At 32.2% G+C, this 16,265-nt stretch overlaps 1 protein-coding gene across 1 annotated transcript; it reads right to left on the bottom strand.

Moving 5' to 3' along the window:
- Nucleotides 1–545: 545 nt before the first annotated feature.
- On the bottom strand, nucleotides 546–16,051 carry LOC123656458 (vitamin K epoxide reductase complex subunit 1). Its single transcript, XM_045592138.1, has 4 exons — nucleotides 15,957–16,051; nucleotides 7,812–7,991; nucleotides 4,621–4,718; nucleotides 546–1,077 (listed from the first exon to the last, which is right to left on the bottom strand). The coding sequence occupies exons 2-4, from the start codon at nucleotides 7,982–7,984 to the stop codon at nucleotides 875–877; spliced, it is 474 nt and encodes a 157-aa protein (XP_045448094.1). The 5' UTR covers nucleotides 7,985–7,991; nucleotides 15,957–16,051; the 3' UTR covers nucleotides 546–874.
- Nucleotides 16,052–16,265: the final 214 nt, after the last annotated feature.

Here is a 16,265-nt window from a genome sequence, read left to right as displayed (position 1 = left end):
TAGTCAAGCAACTACGCGTTATCAAAGATTACTCAAAAAGTAGTTATCAGATCTCGATAAAATTTATATGTAAATTTATATAAAAATTATCAAAATCGGTAAACCCAGTAAGTTATTGCGGATTTTCGATAGTTTCCCTCGATTTCTCTAGGATCCCATCATCAGATCCTGGTTTCCTTATCACGGTACCAAACTAGAAATATCCCCTTTCCAACAAAAAAAGAATTATCAAAATCGGTACATCCAGTAGAAAGTTGTGCGGTATAATACAACGTAGGTCGACGAAAAAAGCGTCAAGTAAAAACGCATTATTGGATATAACTCGAAAAGTAGTTGTTAGATCTCAAATAAATTTAAATGGGACTTATTGGCACATACAACCTTTCGATTAAAACAAAATTTGTCGAAATCGGTCTACCTGGTCAAAAGTTCTGATGTAACATACATAAAAAAAAATACAGTCGAATTGAGAACCTCCTCCTTTTTTAGAAGTCGAATAAAAAGACGTCTTCTACTCAGTTTGTATCAAAAAAAATACCCATACAAACCCTTAGAAAAAACATTTATTTTAAAAAATACACATTGTTACTTTGTATTGAGTTAAATTTTAGTAAACTTAAAAATGTTTTTATTTACAAACATGACTTAAAATAAATTAATCTAATAAAATATATAAAATAAATAGTAAGTGTACAAAAAATATTTTTAGCATAAACGTTACCTGCCATCTATTGAGGAATAGAAACATTAAATAACCAAACTTTACCAACAGATGTCACGCCAAACGTTTTATTACATAGTACACGACTTCGGTAATAGATGACGCTATAGTTATATAAGTTATCAAAATTTTTATTATTTTTACAGTAGGAATCTATTTATTTTTAGCTGTTAAATAGTTATGTTTTTTAGTTAACAAATATGCAACCATAATGTTAACAAAATACGTAGACACACATACAACACAAAAATCACGTAATACAAACATGAGGAGATACGCTAAATAAATGCATACTGCTAATGACCCCAGAGATAAAACCATCTGGACCATTACAACTGACTTGAAATCGAAAGTCGCTGAAACAAGAAAAAAAAAGACCATTAAATAGTATATACAAATTAACTAGCACTATTATTTCTAATCTAAATTTATAGAGTTTAGTGATGGATACTAAAAATTCGTCTGCGTGGACTAGTGTTTCTTATGACAAAAAAATCAAATAAACATTTATTTAAAATGTCCACATATTGGAGTTTTTAAATTAATACACTGAAGATAAACACATGGCGCTTATAGTGGCTAGAGCAGCTAAGCAGCTTAAAAAAAGCTATACGAATATTCCTTATTGTACAAAAGATATACCAAAGAAGAGAAAAAACAGTATTAAATATATGGACACATGCATAAACGATAATTCTCACATACATGCAAAGATCAAAATCAAAATCAAAACGAGCTTTATTCAAACAGGCCCCAGGAGAACCTTCGAATCGTCATTCTACAATTAAAACTTAAAAAAATATATATTATTTCCGTAAAAGTAAAGCTACCACCGATTCGGAATGTAGATTCTGCAGAGAAGAATCGGCAAGAAACTCCGCAGTCACTCATTTGAAAAATAATATGTAAACTGGTTTAGTACAAAATTAGTTATATACCTATTACATAAAATACAGCGTCTCATCTTTATCAACTATCCTGCACCGAATAATAAGCTTTATCCATTATTTTTTTTTTAATAAAAACTTTAAATTTATGTTATACAATTCCAAAATTGCTTGCGGGATTTTATTATACATGCGAATACCATAACCCAGAAAGGAGACATTTACTTTGCGCAGTCGGAAACTTCGAGTTACAATTTTGTTATTCCTTCTCGTGTTTACACTGCGATTATTACTATTTATTAGAAAACAATGAATATTCTGGTGAATATACATAATATTGTGATAAATATATTGCGACGCAATTTTATATGTTAGCAAATTAATATGTCTACCTTTTGAAAAACATCCCGTATCGCCTGGAGCTCCAAGATCGTAAATGCCGTGAATAGCAAATATTTAGATAAGCTCGCCTATAAAAAAATTCTATATGCACCATATTGATTACACTAAAGGCATAATAATATTATTCCACATAATATCAAAATTAAATTTACATCTCTCATCATGCATATTATTCGCAAACAATGAAACTCAATCTTTCGAATAAAATTATTCAATCACGGAATAAATATATTTGTCAAATTATTTTAATAATTCAGTAAAATATTTTACGTTAATAATTGCTCATTAGCCATATCATAACAGGCAGGTAATTGGGAACCAAAGCAAACATTGTCGTCGAATAAACCGAGGGCCGTTTTAATCAAAACCTTCAAAACTGAAATACAATAGGTGGCTATACAAAATAATCCGAGCATTTACGACCGTGTTTCGTGGTATTAACAATTTAGTGAAGCAATAAATGCTCACGCAAACTACATAATATATTCAAATAGTGTACGTTTTATTGGTTTAAAATCGTGCTGTGGTTTCGACTTTCGGGACAGGAATAATTGCAAACTGCATTAATTGACAATTTATATTAGCATAACCTGATAGCTTGACTCACGATTACGTAATATTACATTTGAATTAAACATTTGACGGATTAAAGCGCATATAAACGTTACGTAATAGAATTGAACATAAAATACACGTTATTAAATGCAGATAATGTATGTTAGAATTTTTTGTTACCATCTTATCGACAATCCTATGTTCCAATCTATTTATTTATTTATTTATTTATACTTTATTGTACACTACAACGTCCACAACTACATTTAAAAAACATTTACAGACTGTGAAGTACAATGGGCGAACTTATGGCTATTTAGCCATTTGTTCCAGACAACCCAAATAATATAATCAATGTGATACTAAATGTTTATTAAAAAATTACCTATTTATCATAATAAGCGAGTAGGAAAACTATGGGCTTCCTCTTAACAGATAAGATTAATTTAAAACGTTGATACGACGTATTTTTTTTTTTCGATTACACGTTTACAATCACGGCAGCAAATTTATATCGGTACATAAGTATAGTTAACTTATCACAACACGAATTATTGCATCACATAAAATAAACTCTAAACTCAGGGTTTGCTATTAAACAGGTATTTACAAAAGCTAATATGTTCTCAACAAATATTACAAAACATCAGAAAGTAGGAAGCTTCCTCTAAAACCAGCTTCCAGGCGTAGCCCTGAGTGTATTTGAAATCTCGCTCCCACAGGTTCCCGCAAATGTTAGGCTATTACGATAACAGTTATTCACAGCTCGTGAGCTACCAAATAAGCGTGGAGTAAGCGGCTTACCGCTTCGCAATATTTTCCCGGAATCACGAAGCACGAACTGCGATGATGTGCGAATTGCACGGTACGTAGGTACTAGGCTTGCGTTAGAACTTGTTTGAAGGAATGTTCCCATGATTCTGGGCCATATCATTAGGTTTCATATCGAAGGTATAATATATAATTTCATATTGAAGGTATATAATTGGACATTCTAGCTCAATATACGATTTGTAAGGAAATTTTATTTTTCACTCTTTATTTTACAGTTTACGAACTTTTTTTAATAAATCCAATATAAACAATCTAAGAATACTTATCAATAACTACATTTATTACTAAGTATGTATAGCTAAAATATATCCGGAAAACATATTCGACCAAATATGATATTTGATCGACTCTTTTGTAATCTGTTATCACAGAAACCGTTAACATGTAAAATGACTACATATCTGAAAACAATATTGTTTAAATATCATTAAACTTAACAGCTAAAGCCGAGCTTGTTTCGCAACAAGCCTTTGATGAAATAGGTTTAACTTACATACATACACCAGTATATTTCTCAAGGTAATGAACATTTTACCACCCATTAAATTATTAAGATTTCTCTAAAATACATCATTTCAAATGAATATTAAATAAGATAATAAACATTTTAAGATATACTTGACAATGTCTACATAATGTGCAATAAATTAACGTGTATATTCTACGTCATAAATGCAAGAGTCGGATGTCACTCTAAATGGTTTTATGTGGCTGTGAGATCCGATTATGTCCGTTATTACCCATTTCCTTGATGTACCAAGTTATTGAAACTGTTAATACTTTATAATGACGAACGTGTCGTTTATATAGTCACCATAAAGTAAAAAATACAAGGAAAGTATATTTTATTTTAATATCACGTGAAAATAAAAACATGGTGGTTTATTGTGGCAACTTTTGTTGTTTTTATATAATTAAATCAATTTATTATTTCTGTGATTAAAACTGATATGAAATTTTAATCAAGTTTTATAAATTTGTTGACTATATTACTAATATCATAGATAATTTAAAATAACAGACTAGATGGATGATGGTGTAACATAATGTCTTCGTTGTTTTTAAAATTAATTAAGGTTTATATTAAGTAATATAAAACAATATAACTTAAATTTTGATGAAGAATTATTTATCACATCTAAAAAACTAAAGAGCTCAACGGAACGGATTTCATAGCATGAATAATTAAGATGTTGTTTTAAAATGTTTACATCTACTTACTCAAAAATATTATAGCCGAATAGAAGAAAATCCCGTACACACAGTTGGGTACTTTTAACGGTGAATCTTGAGTCACGAGACCTAGAGCCTTCGAATACCTGTAACACAATTATTATAATATGTTTTTTGTATAAATTTTTCCATCCGACTATATTTTTTGCCAGAAAATAACGTCTTTTGGCCAACCGAAGCGTGGACTATCTTGGAAAGGTATTCTTGATTAATGTAGTAAAGTGAAGAAAAAATGTAAAGATTTAGATTTGCCTTCATTAAAGCCAAATTCATTAATTGCCTTCTCCTACGTGGTGAAAGAGGCCTATGCCCAGCGGTGGGATATTACAGGCTGACGCGAAAATAAAATAATTATAATAGATTTTTATTTTATTTTGTTACCGGACGAAAGATCTGTTTCACTGGTTGCTGATAAATCCATCTAACGTATAACAATATGACGTAAGCGATAGATCAAAGTATATCTATTGGATATTTCTTTTCGCAGCCTGTCAATCCAAAAGTTTATTGAGATGAAACTCTAAAGATGGCCCTAAGGTCCTGTAGGCATGGTGTCCAGTCCTGTGAGATAAAAACCTTCTACTGGTAAATCATATCAAAAACTAATGTTTTAAGTTAAAATGTAAGGTTTTTCGACATTTTTTTTTTAATCAGAAGCTAAGATAATCACAACAAATGTAATATTACATACCTATATAACACGGTCGCGTAGGTACATGCTATGTAGGTCAAGAAGTGAATTATTTGTACTGATAAGGTATATATGCATTAGGTATAATATATTTAAGAACCAAATACCTCACATTTTGCGGCACTTATTGAAACTATAAAACAATACAGTTATTTACTGCAACTTCCTCTGACGAAAAAAAAGAATGGTCATCACACATTTCAAACAATAGAAAATGCAGGTGTGCAGATTTTTTGTTTCTTCAACTGACAATGGATATAAGCAAAAACTTGGGGCGGTTTTATTTTTAAATATTTCCAAGAAAAAAAATTTGTAAATACACGATCCGCAAAACAATAGTGAAAGTTAAAAGTAATTAGGATAGGACTAATGTTAAATGTCTTGAATAGTTGAGGACATTGGCCTAGCATTAAGACAAGTTTTTAATTGTTGCAATCACTTACATCATCACTACATAGTATAAAATAAAGTCGCTTTCTCTGTCCCTGCACATGTATGTACGCTTAAATCTTTAAAACTACGCTACGGATTTTGATGCGGTTTTTTTAATAGATAGATTGATTCAAGAGAAAGGTTTATATGTATAATAACATCCATTAAATAGTGGAGAAATACTGTTATTTTTGAGTTTTCTAATGTTATGTCGTAAATTTTTTTTTTTTCGCTTAAATTGCAAACGCAGGCTGAATCCTACGAGATTTATCAAAATAATGTACTAAGTATTGTACACATTAAAAAGGTCTACAGAAAACTCCGCTATGGTGTATGTCTATCTCTTATGGATATCCCACAATAACATTTTTTTGTCATTTACTTTTTACGACAAATAATGGCTAATTTTCAAAACGATTTAAACCAATACAACATTAATCCTTATCTAATTAAATACCTTAAATACATTGTTGATTTAATATAGATCTATATGTCCCTTTACAGCATATGATTTAAATGAATATTTTCGAAGATATTACAGATTTAAAAATTGCGGTACGTAGCGTTTGCGGCGGTTCCGGCCGGCTTTTACTCTAAAGTTAACGCGAGCGGGCCACGGGTAGTAATGAATAAATCAAAGTTACTGGATCGATTTTAATAATTTTTTCAGTGAATGATATAGGCTATAATTATATTTTATACCCGTGCGAAGCCGGAGCGGGTCGCTAGTAATTTATAAAACAGTTAAACAGATAGTTCACAGACTGTTTCAAAATAAGAAAGCAAGTCAGATTAAAATTTAGATAAATTTGACATCTTGCTTATATTTTATAGAGACCATTTTAATTAACCGATTACAAAGAAAGGAGGGGACTTAAAGACTTCGACTGTATTTACCACGCTAAACATAATACAACTGAAACCTGTATGCAATTAATTAATTTGAAAATATATTATTGATTTATCAGTTGTATTAAATAAAAAGTAAATTTTAATGTTTGTCAAAGAAAATAGACAAACACGTGTGTGTGAGTCAGCTCTGACACGCAAATGCAGTTTACCGTGATATTTAAAAATTAAAATGTTCTATTAGGTGAATCAAATTATAACCATAACATAAATTGACGCTTGCTATTAGTATCAGTACTGTCGGTTCAATAAATGGTTTACCTTATATATATTATACCTATATCTAACATATGGAGTAAAAGCCGCGCGTATAGTTGCGCTACTTTTAACAAGCTACTAACTGTTACTTCTAAAAAGCTTTGTTATTAAAGATGCACGAACGTTAAAAATGTTACTAAGCGCATAACTCGAGAATGGCTCGATCAATTCGGCTAATTTTTTTCTTGTATGATCCTTAAGGCCCACGGAAGGTTTTAATACCCACTAAAAAAATTAAATTCAAAATTTAAAAAAATCTATATTATTATAAATCTAACTTAACTAAATTTTGGACAGAACGAAGTCTGTCCAGGCAGCTAGTCAGTAATAAAAATAAGCAACAGAGATCACTCACCAATATAATTTCACTGCTCGTTAAAGTTGTTTGTTCATAAGGACAAAGCTAACTTCTGATGAAGCCATGATAATATTCAAGCTCATAAGCCTAAGGGATAAGCCTAAGAGATAAAAATAAGGTTACGATGGATATGACTTGTACTTACTAAATTCTAAAAGTCCCTAAATAAAAAAAAAATAGGACAAAACTCGAAAGCCAACTCCAATGTCTTTTGTGCCACCAAGGTCTGCTGGGGGAAACTTTCGTTTATGATAAAGCGCTAACACTAACAACAAGCCTAACATAGTGCCTTTGAAACTATGTATCCATCCGCGGCAAGTATCCGAATTTACCCTACAGCTAAAACGGCTGTTAATCATCGCTGAACGTCAGCATCAGTTGTTTCACACTATTTTACTCCCTATATGGTTCATACATAGGGCTTTATATCGTTTCTTACGGAGTAAACTATATTCCTCATAATTTTCGTTTACGGCAAACAATACAAAAATTACATTTTGTTCATAAATAATACATGTGTTTTATACTTACTTAGATGTTAACACTCTAGTACAGCTTGCGTGTTCGGATATATCGCACAAAGCTTTGTATCCCGGTTCCATCTCCGCCGCCATCTCTACATATAGAGCATACGTTGATACCAAAATGCCCAGCAAACTTGTCGCTATTAAAGCACGATTCAAGCCTTTTATCTTCATTTTCATGATTAATCTGCAAAGGAAATCATGATTACCACGGACTTTAGGTACTTTATGCATTTATGACATCCAAAGCAACAAAATGGTGTTTCCTATAGAAAAAACTACGGATCAAAAAGATATCGCACGTTTGGATATCCTTAAAAGATAAACGTATAAAGTAAAAGAATCAAAAGTAATTCCACTCAAAATTCAATTTTTCAAAGCAATGAATATGTTAATTTAAACTTTAAAATCAATTTCTGCGAACCCTCGTAAATAAATCAATTCCAGTATAAAGTAGGGGAGGTGCATGGCCGAAGACTTGCGAAAACGAAAAAATAAAATATCGGGGTCCTTACCAATCTACCTACTTCATTACCACCTTTTCATATACGGGGCTATGGCAGAATAAAATATTAAAATAAAACCGTAACAAAACACTCTTGAATATTGAATGTTTTTATAACATATTCAGTTCATAAAATACGTTAATCCTCGTATAAAATTTACGTCATACAACTTAAGAATAATAAGAAAAAAAATATACAAAAGCAGAAAAAACACGTTTACAACTACGAGTAGATATACTTAACTTATAAGTATACCTACTTAACTTATTTGTAATGTAGACTACGAACAACACTAGTCTAATTTTTATATGTATAAATAACTACTTACAGGAATAATTAACGTGTACTTGTGACGTTAATCTTTTATAATAATAATCTTAACGATTAGTTAAAGACACAAGCTTACAATGTGATATCACGCATGAGACTGAATTTTACGATGGAAATACATATTTAATGTACGCAAGCATCACTAATAAGATCTGACAACATGAATATTTGCTGACATAATAGATTTTGATAGGTTTATAAAACGAGTACAACGACGTGAATTTATCTCATATAACTTTTTTTATAATGTCTTAATATATAGGGGACTTTATAACCTACCAAATTTGTTATGGAATAGTGATGGTATTTGTGATCTAAGTAATGGTAACGATTTGAACCTGACATATAGATGCATATATGATTTTATGCCTATCATATTTTGTCGTCAAATATTGCATTTATTTTATTTATTTATTTTAAATGTTTATTCTTAAGGTACACCGAAATATAGACACATACTCGTATGAAGAAAGATACAATACAAGATCGCTAAATAGCGATTTCTTCCAGATAACCTTTGGGTACTGGACACGATACAGTAGCAGCGGTTAGAAGTGTGCAACAATAAGGAGGAAAAATCAATACTTAGACTTACATAATTATTAAAAAAACATATAAATAAGTAAATATTTTAGTATATAATATACATATACACACATATATACATACACATATAAAAATATATACATATATATACACATAAAGTAAACTACAAATCGCGACAGTTATTTTTTAAGGCGTTGCTTGAAGCAAGCTTGCGTTGGAGCTTGTTTTATTGAAAGCGGAAGAGAGTTCCACAGACGGACAGCATTAACAGTAAATGAATTGGAGTAGAAGGGTTGTACTAATTTTGTTTAGTAATAACACTTGGACTTATTTTTCATTATTAGGTTTGACTGTTAGTTAGCACCAGTATCAGTATCAACGTATAAACATCGCCCACCTTTTTGGGTTTTAGTCCCATTTCACTACGATCCGAAAAGTGCATCGGATGATACAAACCGAGTTATAAGTATTGTTGTAATAATTTCGATTATGACTCAATTAAGTTAAAATTATCTGAAATAGATTGTATACAACTATTATCAAATAAAAGAGCCCGAAGATGATGTATCAGTATGCTACAGAAAAAAAATATGACATATGCAGAGAAATCATACGATAGAAATTAATAAAATGGAAAGAATCATACTCGGTTTTCCTATAAACTAATCCAATTATATGATGAAAAATAATCGTGTTTGCGGGCAAAGGAAGAAAAACCGACTTCAATTATATCGACAAGTAATACAACGTAGGTAGACGAAAAAATAGTCAACTAAATACGCATTATTGAAAATTACTCCAAAAGTTGTAATCAGATCTCGATGAAATTTAAATGTGACCACATGATGATAATCGGCTTTCGATTAACTTAAAAATCATCAAAATCGGTACACCCAGTAAAAAGTTATGCGGATTCTCGAGAGTTTCCGCTTTTTATTACTACATTCAAATGTATAATAAAAATACACGGTACATATACCAAAATAAAAGTTTTTATAATTTTTGTCTATCTGTCTGTTTGTTTGTTCCGGCTAATCTCTGAAACGGCTGGACCGATTTTGACGGGACTTTCACTGACAGATACCTGATGTAATAAGGAGTAACTTTGGCTACTTTTATTTTAGATTTTTTTTATTTTTTTATTTTATAACTGCGATCTGAACAATAACTATTTTGTAAAATTCCATGCGGACGAAGTCGCGGGCACAGCTACAGTGTCAAATATTTTTAGAGAGATTGACAAATATTTTTAGATTGATTGAATATTTTGAGAGAGAGACCTTGTCATATATCCTTGTTGTGTGCGATATAAAATATCATCAACATCATCATTTCAGCCTATTGCAGTCCACTGCTAGACATAGGCCACCACAAGTTTGCGCCAAAAATGGCATGAAGTCATGTGTTTTGCCCATAGTCACCACGCTGGGAAGGCCGACGACGCTGCTGCCCATCTTCGGCCTGTGTATTTCAAAGCCAGCAGTTGGATGGTTATCCCGCCATCACTCGGCCTTATAAGTTCCAAAGTGGTAGTGGAACTGTGTTATCCCTTAGTCGCCTCTTACGAAATCCACGGGAAGAGAGGGGATGGCTATATTCTTTAATGCCGTAGCCACACAAATAAAATGTAGTTGCTTATAACCTAGAACAAGCATGTATTATATTTAATTCGTTTTTCAACTGAATATTTTAAACGTCTGACATAAATCATTCTCATTGACCTTAGTCCGTCTATTGCAGACGATTTAGACAATGTCAGACAGACACTGTGTCGCCTAGGTCACTCTTCAGGAAAACGCAGAGTTGCCTAAGCTCTGCGCCACCCTCTCGACCTCACTGGAACGACGCCCACAGGAACGACAAGTCGATACGTGTGGAGCCAGTTCGGCTGCAGGAGTTTTTCGCATTTTAGAGCTACGCCACGAATGCTTGACGGAGATCCCATTCCAGGTTTCAAATGAAGTTTTCCTTCTCCAGGACTCTGATGATTTTGGGAGAGGTTTATCCTTCGATCGCCTTTTACAACCCCCACGGGAAGAAAGGGGGTGGTGCTGTTCTACTCGGCCAGATATTGAAGTTAAGATTACAATGAGTTATAGAAACTCATTGTAATCTTAACTATAGTAGTTGACCCGACTTAATACTAAGCAATATTTAATTTATATAAAGTTCTCGTGTCACAATGTCAGTTACCATACTCCTCCAAAAAGGCTGGACCGATTTTTATGAAATTTTGTGTGCATATCGGATAGCTCTGAGAATCGGCCAACATCTATTTTTCATACCCCAAAGTTATAAGGGGGGAGGATTAAGGGGGTTAATAATATGTATGGCAAAACAACGTTTACGGGGTCAGCTAGTTTATTTATATTTAACAGACATCTGCAATTACCTTAAAGCTTTAGATGTCACTAAACGTGCTGGGGTCAATAATATACCTGCAATTTTCTTTAAAGAAACTACAATAGCGATTATTGATGCGCCTTTGTATTATATTTATAATAACTGTTTGAATAGGAATAGTGGTATTTTACCTCGAATTCGAAAAGCCACTCGTGTTGTTTTCTATACATAAAAGTGGATCCAAGAGAAAGATAGAAAACTACCGCCCTGTATCTATAATATTACCTGTCCTTTCAAAGGTTTTTGAAAGATTAGTTCGTAATATTCGTGAATAACTCGTTGGCGCAATTTGTAGTGGCCCTGCTTTCTGCTCCGCGGGTTGCGGATTCCATTCCCGCCTGAGTCTGGATGTAATATTTATATTTACAAATGTATGATTTCTGTGTTAATTTATCAAAAAAAAACGTATGTAGCTATATCAGCCGGCTGTTACCTATAACACAAGCATTAAGTGGCTTACCATAGGAACAGACGACCGTGTGTGTTATAAGATATTTATTTATTTATTTAAATATTTTTAAATAATCCTGATTTGCATAATTATATCTTGTACCTGCAACACAATATTGTCAAGCGACGATCTACTGTGACTAATCTGTTATCTTATCAACATTTAATCTATTTCACACTCACATCAATACATATAATAATAATTGTGTTTGCAGGCAAACGAAGAAAAAACGACTTCAATTATATCGACAAGTAATACAACGTAGATCGACGAAAAAATTGTCAAGTAACTACGCGTTATCAAAGATTACTCAAAAAGCAGTTATCTGATCTCAATAAAATTTAAATGTGACCATATGATAAACATCGGCTTTCGATTAAATTAAAAAACATTACAATCGGTACTCCCAGTAAAAAGTTATGCGGATTTCCGAGAGTTTCCCTCGATTTATCTGGGATCCCATCATCATATCCTGATTTCCTTATCATGGTACCAATCTAGGGATATCACCTTTCCAACAAAAAAAGAATTATTAAAATCGGTTCATAAACGACGGAGTTATCCCCGAACATACATAAAAAAATATATACGGTCGAATTGAGTAACCTCCTCCTTTTTTTGAAGTTGGTTAAAAATGTAACAGATCGCTGTCTGTACATGGAATATTATTGGTACCTTTATCAACACAAATAGAACCCAAAACAATGATAGTTAGAATTTTTGTCTGTTTTTCTGTTCGTCTGTGCGTTTGTGCACGCCAATCTCAGAAACGGCTTATCCGATTTAGATGTTGTTTTAACTAATGTATTTTGGTAAGCTTCACTTAACATTAAGTGTTCGTTTCATGTCAATACACTTGATGAAATGTTCATGGTATGCAGTGCAATCTAATATCAAACGGTTTTTAGAGACTGGCATTCACGCAAATAAACTACGAACTGACAGAAAAAGAGCGGCTACAAGCCATCAGGACAAGTGACTTATCCGTGAGTGTATCAAAGATACGAAAACCTCTTCGGAACTGGCTGCTGCCTTACACGAAGAGACTGGAAGTCCGATGAGCACTCGAACTGCAAGAAGGATGCTATTAGAAGCATACTTAAAAGGTTTCAAAACTAGAAAGAAACCGTGGCTTTCAGATGGGTAAGTGAGGAAGGACACAGCAGAAAATATTCTGCTCAAAATCTGGAGCAGCCCGACTAGGGAAGTACCTCGACCTTACAGAAGAAAATAATACTGCTTTCAAGCAGTGTTGTGTTCCTGTGGTGAGTAAGTTGACCAGAGCTGCTGAGGGAGATTAGGTAGGTTAGGTGTAAGGTCGGCAATGCACTAGCGATCACAGCGAGTGTGTGGTAGGGACGGGGCTCTACCACTTCCCGACCTCAGATCGCCCGTAATTTATTTTTAATTTCGTTTTCATTGTGTTCTCTTCCTTTTACAATGGGTTTCATCCTACTATCGTTTTTTTTTTTTCACTTTTTACCATTTTCAAAGGCTATAAGCGCTGGTCTAATAGTGTAAATTATAACAAGAACTTATTATAGTGAAGTTTGTAATAAAAGCTTATTATTGTACCTACTTATATATTCACACAATTTTGACAGTTTTTTTTTTTTTCATGCACTACTATTACAAAATTATGAAATTATTAATCGTATAATAAACTACAAGTGATATAAATTCTTGACGGATTATTATATTTTAATCGAAAAACTTAGAAGGTTAAAATATTTTTTAACGTTGTTTATGGGTAATCATCTTAATCAAAGGTATTTTTTTATACACGTTGGTGTCTAAGTTAAACTGTGTTGATATTTACGTCATGCCACTTGTAGTACTTTTTTTGTTGATTTTTTTTTGGCCAACAAAAACGACTAATGCCTTTCTTTCGGTTACTACTAACAATACAATGTAACAAAAGCCTTTTTTTCTCGAATTCTGTAAGAGAGCGAATCTTTAACAAAAGAAACAAGAAGAACAGTTACTGTCATAAAAACGTCATCTTTATGTAGAAAATTTCACCAGCTAATTATAAACTATACACTGCCGTTTCAGATCACCTTCGTGTTTTGTATACATTTCATATTAAAAAGGAGATTATGTCTAGCCTATTAACATTTCCAGTTTTATTGCTGTGCAAACTGCTTAAAAAGCCAACTTAGCTAAAAAGTTTTAAAAGTGTTGTTAAAACATTAAAAAGAAACAATGTACCTAGCTAGGTACCGAAAAACCGACTTCAATTACATCGACAAGTAATAGAACGTAGATACACGAAAAAATAGTCAAACAAATACGCGTAAGCAAAGTTTACTCAAAAAGATCTCATCAGATCTCGAACAAATTTAAATGGGACCATATGACTTTGATTTTTAGGAAGTAAATTAACGGCTAGAATATTCTTAATAATACTTTAATTTTATTTTGGGATATAATTAAGTTGGGTTCTACTTTCGTAGATTAAACTATACGCGGCAGAAAGCCAATAAAAGGTTTTCCTTTTATTGGTTTCCTTTTATTGGTAGGCACAAGTTTACTTTGTCAATTTCAAGCACTTTGTTTTCATATTTAAAACGATTAATCATATTTAATTCCTTTAGTTTACTTTTAACTCATAAAAAATTGTTTCAAACTTTTATTTTATGAAAAACAAGCTGACCGCGCCAACGTTGTTTTACCATAATATATATTATTAATATTAACCCCTGTCATCCCCCCCCCCCCCTCGCCTTATAGCTTAGGGGTAGGGAAAAATAGATATTGGCCGATTCTCAGACCTACACGATATGCACACGAAACGGACCCGACAGACGTTGTCCTGCCCAGAAAACAGATACCAAATTTGATTGCTTACATACCGATGACAGCGCCACCTACCAGGTCCAATTGAGATAAAACTACCCTATCTTCCAAGTTGGCCCAATTTACGGATTCTTACAAAATTTGTTAAATTTGGTTTAGCAGGTTCGGAGTTACATACCGATAGCAGCGCCACATACCGGGTCCAATTGAGATAAAAACAACCCTATCTCCCAAGTTGTACCAAATTACAGATTCTTACGAAATTTGATAAAAATTGGTTCAGTAGTTTCGGAGTTTATCTGGAACATACATCGTGACACGAAATTTTTATATATATAGAGATTTATTTCTATGATTTTATCTTATAATAACTTGTAGTATCTCTAAATGATAACTTTATGAATTAATTTTCATTCTAACAATGAGTCGAAATCATGTTATCAAATGTTATCACCAAAATAACCTTTAATTTAAAAATATATATGTAGATTAACAAAAAAAACATATATATACTCAAATACTCAAAAGCACAAAACTTAAGTTTTATTTCGTCTCAATAACTATATTTAAAAAAAAACAGTGTTCTAATAAAAGCCGACTGACGCTGTGGAATTCAAAGTTAAAAATGACTAAAAAATTAATAATTACACGATTAAAGATTTTTACAAGTTCGTACCTGTCAAAACTAGCGTAATAATTTATTATTAAATATAAAATATAATAATACTACGTCAGAAATCATCAATAAGCTTACTTTTGAATTCCAAGACAATTTCCTTTACCTACTTGGTTATTTTGAACGGAAATTATACACAATGAGCGCTAAAATTCTACGTTTAATTACGAATAACACAAACTTCACACTCGTGGCCATTACACATAATTTGTCATTTGTTACGTTCTGAATTTTCTAATCTTTTTACACTAACGCACTCTGTGTGTAAATTTTGGAAACGATTGACAACAACAAAGATTCTTTTATGACCAACATTAAAACCAATCTATACAATAATATTCATATTAAAATTATTGAATATGGTTTAACGAATTTCCCAAGTTTAATAATTCAATTATTTTCCTAAAGTAAATGTATTGTTAAATCGATGATTTTACTTACTTTATTATAAAATAGGTCAGCAAGGCAATCTTACATTTTATAGCGAAGAAAGAGATCGAGCCATGAGCGTGAAGAGTAAAACCGAGCGCCACATTGCCAATGACGCCCGATATCGCGGAATGTACATGTGTTTAGGTTGGCAGCACTGAATTAGTTTACCATCGCGACCGCAACGCAGCGTTGGCGTCGTGCAACACCTTTCATTGTATTGACTATTGACTGACTCTGAACGCAGAGAATAATGTATAAAACTAATTTATCCTTTATTTGTCTTATTTCTTGTTAAAATATATTGTATTATATCTTAGT

The sequence above is a fragment of the Melitaea cinxia genome, chromosome 9, assembly GCF_905220565.1.
Source record: "Melitaea cinxia chromosome 9, ilMelCinx1.1, whole genome shotgun sequence".
Lineage (NCBI taxonomy): Eukaryota > Metazoa > Arthropoda > Insecta > Lepidoptera > Nymphalidae > Melitaea > Melitaea cinxia.
Note: the sequence above shows the minus strand (reverse complement) of the source record. Positions and strands in the feature narration are given on the sequence as shown.

What these genes read in the sequence shown, in the direction of transcription:
- LOC123656458 (XM_045592138.1), bottom strand. Translation starts at nt 7,984, where the DNA reads ATGAAAATGAAGATAAAAGGCTTGAATCGTGCTTTAATAGCGACAAGT. An exon ending in ACTAGAGTGTTAACATCTAA is followed by an intron (nt 4,719 to 7,811) that starts GTAAGTATAAAA and finishes ATTGTGTTACAG; the next exon opens with GTATTCGAAGGCTCTAGGTC. An exon ending in TTCGGCTATAATATTTTTGA is followed by an intron (nt 1,078 to 4,620) that starts GTAAGTAGATGT and finishes TTCTTGTTTCAG; the next exon opens with CGACTTTCGATTTCAAGTCA.